This window comes from Hesperophylax consimilis, chromosome 16 (assembly GCF_061612785.1).
Source record: "Hesperophylax consimilis isolate HC1 chromosome 16, BYU_Hcon_1.0, whole genome shotgun sequence".
In the NCBI taxonomy this organism is placed as follows: Eukaryota; Metazoa; Arthropoda; class Insecta; order Trichoptera; family Limnephilidae; genus Hesperophylax; species Hesperophylax consimilis.
In genome coordinates this window covers 15,609,587-15,614,220 of record NC_142851.1, presented here as the reverse complement: position 1 = coordinate 15,614,220, position 4,634 = coordinate 15,609,587, and the positions used below count along the sequence as shown (strand labels likewise).

General features: G+C 36.3%; 1 protein-coding gene across 1 annotated transcript; it reads right to left on the bottom strand.

Moving 5' to 3' along the window:
• LOC149416778 (odorant receptor 49b-like) lies at window positions 1-4,415 on the bottom strand. Its single transcript, XM_089641322.1, has 5 exons — window positions 3,733-4,415; window positions 3,549-3,648; window positions 3,300-3,404; window positions 822-977; window positions 1-54 (listed from the first exon to the last, which is right to left on the bottom strand). The coding sequence occupies exons 1-5, from the start codon at window positions 4,413-4,415 to the stop codon at window positions 1-3; spliced, it is 1,098 nt and encodes a 365-aa protein (XP_089497448.1).
• Between the last annotated feature and the right edge of the window lie 219 nt (window positions 4,416-4,634).

Below are 4,634 nucleotides of genomic sequence, written 5' to 3'. Positions count from 1 at the left end.
TTATTCAAACATAACTCTCAGGAGGTTGAAAATAGTCCACGATTGTTGAAGAACCTAAAATCAAAGGAGGGTAAAAACTATAATGCATAATACAGTTTTACAAATGCAAATGAAAAAAAAAAATCACGGAACGCCTTTGCAGATGTGAAGCGTCATAATTGATTTTTATTGTAGGAAGTGAAAATTAACACAAACCACTTTTTATTAATAAAACAGTAATTTTACTATTATTAAAATATACACACAAAATTACCAATTAAAAATTTGTCATCGTTTAGAATACATCCATTGCCAATTTTAGTGAGAGTAGAAGCAAATATACCGCGCAGAATTTTGCGGTCAGGCGGAAAGAGCCGATGCGTTACGAGGCTGGCCGAATGAAGTGTCGTTCCATGCAAGAGCGTCGTCCCGTCTTGCCGCGCTTGTTATGGAATAGTCTATTTCACCCCCCTAGGACCGCCAAAAGATATTTCACATTAAAAATGGTGGACGCTGCATTAATTTAAATTGCAAACACCAAGATTGTTAACTAAACAATCTTGGTGTAAGTATGAATAAACTTAATTTTATCGGTAACCGGATAAAACAGAACGGTAACCAAACAGAACACGATTAAAGAATAGGTTATGTTAAATTAGTTTAGGTTGGGTTAGTTAGGTTAGGTTCGTTATCTATCTTTGTTGTTTTACTTCTCATTTTATCAAGTAAGTAACACATTCTAAATCAAATTTTAAGCGTTCGAGTGGTATGAAAAGTGATTAAAAAAAATGTTTTTAATTCGAAGAAGCCATTTATAATGAAATCAAAACTTAGTAACATACCTCAGAGAACAGCATGAGGGAGACGGGCTTGAACATGGTAGTGAGCTGCAACGGATTCTGAGACCTCATCAACATCATGAGCAGTGTGGAGCGCGCGCCTAGATCCACCGAGCCCTCCCAGCCAGATTGGTACACCGCGTCGCCCACCGACACACTCTGACAAACAACACTTGTGATTTAAAATTTTATTTAAGCGGCTGTTATAGCGAACTTATATTATATATATCCCCGTATGCAGATGTCGCATATGTGATCCATGAAGTTTCACTAAAACGCATACATTGTATCAAAGAATGGATACATTGAATACCTTCGGTCAACGATTCCATATCTTCCCAGCTCCTTAAGTATGTAATGGATTCAATCAGCCATTTTAACTTTTTTTTATGTGACACCTTACAAGAGCGCTCCTGTCTGTACAATGTAAAGACAGGGAACCACGTCGCCACCTGGTTGGGTAGCGTTGCGAGGCAGGCTAAGGTATAGGCTGAAGTAAGGGTTTTATTAATAAGGATCTTCAGGAGGCCTGGATTATTTGAAGAGGGAAAAACAGATGCCGGTAGCTTGTTCCACATACGAGCCGACTTACACAAAAACTAGCCGAAGAAACAACCGCTTCTCATGAAGCCAACGTCATGAGTCGAGTTTCACGCATGTGTACCGGTGCAGAATCGCAGCAATGCAGTAAGCATTAAACAGTCCATCTTAAAAAGCGAATTTCAGTATGGCTTAAAGAAAGTGGAAACAAAGAATTGGAAAGATTCCTAAATGAAATCATTGTCTGTCTGAGGAAAGGTACATTCTTGAACTCTTGAACCAATCGCTGTGGAACTCGAATAAAAGGAAACGACCATTCACACAGTCCCTATCACTATTATCGATCAATCCTAATAGTTGCAAAAATGAAGGATATGATATAAAAGAAGGACTGAACTTGGAGAAGCAGATTTCTTGGAGTCTGCTGTTGATCCAACATGACGTCTCCGAACTTGCCTACTAACACCAATATTAGTATATTCAGAATATATCGAAACACATGTTCATGCAGGTGTCCTTTTCCTGATAAATATAATGACGAAATATAACAATATTAGAATTTCTTTGAACACTTGTTCCGACATCTTAATAACATATTCGTGTTTTACCAACAGTTTGTTAGAAAACGAAGATGTCGAATAATAATTTTGTTTTATTTTTAATGGTATTATTTGTTTTACTATGTCATTGTATTGTTGTTAAGGGCGTATATAAGTGGGAGGGGGGTTTATGGGATTCAACCCCCCACCATCGGCCTCATTATTTCGTAAGAAAAAAAGAGAATAGCACTGAAAAACACAATTTGCACCACCTCTTTTATCAACGTGATGTTAATAATAAGTTGCAGTAAGTAGATGTCCCAAAACCGTCCCCCCCTTAAGGTTGAACCCCCCCCATGTGAATGCCGTTGCTAGACGTCACTGATTATTTTTATTATATTATTCTTATTTGTATTATGTTACCACCATTTCGAGCATTTGCCTAGTTTGGTGGGTCTATTTTTAATAATAATAATTGTGTTGAAACTGTTTAAAAACTGTGCATTGTAAAAGTTTAAGTTTCTCCCTGCCAAAAGTATTATCATGGCTGTCATTGGAAATAGGAAGTGAATGGTACAAGAAGTCGGGAATGAAATACTTGAGTTGGGTCATTGGATCGAAAAACAGAATAGTATGCATTAGACGATGTGTTAATGTGAATCAAGCAAGGAGTATGTTCCAAGATAGATCTATTGACGGTCCAAATATATTTTCAGCAGAGGACTGTATAAAATAATTCTCCATCTTGTATTCGTAACATGTTTTTAAGAACATTTGATCAAATTTTTATGTTGCAGGTAATTACTTATCAGGTATTGTCAATGAATTTGAAAATATACTATATTTACAATAATGTCGTGCACAAACTCCTGCCGAATAATATCTGCAATATTGAACTTACCATTGCAATGCGTATTGCCTACCACCCCATTTAAGGAGTACAGTTGCTTTTCAGTGCCCTTTTCATACAAAACTTAAATTTGGATTAGAGGCCAAATTACCCACCAAACTCAATAGTATTTTTTTAATCAAAGGGTGTAGCAAAAATCTAGTACGGACATGTGATACTTTGTTTATTTTTGTTTCAAATTATAAAATATGGGCAGTTAAAGAAATCGATTTTTCACGATTTTAGATGCAAGTTTGTAAATTATTTGTGACTTAACGTTATGAAAAAATAACTTTTTTTTATTACGCAAATATATTGAAATATAAAATTCGAATTATTAAAAAAAATCTACGCTACGTTCCATATATAATCACTATTGGCGGCCGTAGACGAGTCGGTGCGGTGCGGGAGAATGGTTCGATGCCGGAAAGATTAGGCGGCTGATTGTGAAAGGAAATGAGAAGTAATTGGGGAAATATTTTTACAATCATCACTACGTTTTTGATAACTTACTTTATCTAGAAGCAGATTTCCATAATAGCTCGGAATAAATATGTGTACTATGGAAGCGACGAAGAATAATGCAAATTCGTATGGAATCTTACCGTCCTTCAGCATCTGAAAACAGTGAAATTATTAGGATCAAACTAAAAGAAACAAGCGACAACGTATCAAAAAAATTTGCAATAATATCTACAACATAATAATTCAGATGAATTATCTAAATAATGAAAACAAAAATCATAAATCATAGCTACTGACACTGAAAGTTTGAAAAGCAGCAACAGTAGACAATATAGGAGTAAAAGAAAATATCGCCTCATAAACATAGTTTGTAGCGTCACACAGATCTGCCGAAAACCTAAAACAAATAATTCGTATGCTTGGAAGATGTTTAAACGTTTAACAATATTTTTTAAAAGAATGGTTCATAACAGGTAACTACTTATATATATTCTGTAGGTCTAATATAATGCTTGACAGCTGCGCTTTCGTTTCATCTTGTGATAATATAGGCTTTCCGATAAAAAGTTTACTTAAGCGAATTTTTATCAAATCTATCTGACCACAAATATGCAACGAAGCGATGGGAACCAGAGGATCAAATCCTACGTAAAGTAACGTAGAGGCCGAACACACAAATATCTCGAAAACGAAAAACAATTCGTAGATCGGAGTGTCGTATTTCTGATCGTCCCACAAAGGAAGAATCGCGTAAAACACCATCTGCTTTTTTATAACGGGATCCGTGAAATTTGAATAGAGCATCATCAGGAAAGCCGAAACTGGAAATACGGATCCCACAATAACAACAAGGTAACTCCAGACATTCTGAAGTGTGACACCAGCCATTGCATACTCTTTAACGATATACGCTTCTTCCTTAGTCAACTCTTCGTTGGCTCTTCTGTAGTCTTCGTCGATGCGAACGATGATTGAATTCATGGTCTCCTTGTGCTTGATAAGACACGACATCTTGATCGACATATTGATAAGGAGGAAGAGAATTGCCAATTGTCTGGTGGCATCGGTGTAATCTTTGCTTATGAGGGCCTCCTTTGTGGAGTTCAATAGTACAGCCAGGGCAAAAGTGATCATGAGCACGTTCATAGCACGCCAGAGACTCATCGTGCGAGAAGTGTGGGATGGCAAGACCCCGTTGAAAAACATCCCGAAACAGGCAATCGGAAATGTTTCAACAAAATTAGTCAATTTGAAGTATTTAATGGTGTCGGAAGGGATCTGTTTCTCACTTTCCGATGATTCTTCCATGTTATAGACAATAATAAATTATGGCTTATCTTTATCAATGCATTAAATTGTCTTCAATATTTTGCAATATTGCTA

What these genes read in the sequence shown, in the direction of transcription:
- LOC149416778 (XM_089641322.1), bottom strand. Translation starts at nt 4,415, where the DNA reads ATGAGTCTCTGGCGTGCTATGAACGTGCTCATGATCACTTTTGCCCTG. An exon ending in CTGCTTTTCAAACTTTCAGT is followed by an intron (nt 3,405 to 3,548) that starts GTCAGTAGCTAT and finishes CACTGTTTTCAG; the next exon opens with ATGCTGAAGGACGGTAAGAT. An exon ending in CCCTCATGCTGTTCTCTGAG is followed by an intron (nt 55 to 821) that starts GTATGTTACTAA and finishes CTTTGATTTTAG; the next exon opens with GTTCTTCAACAATCGTGGAC.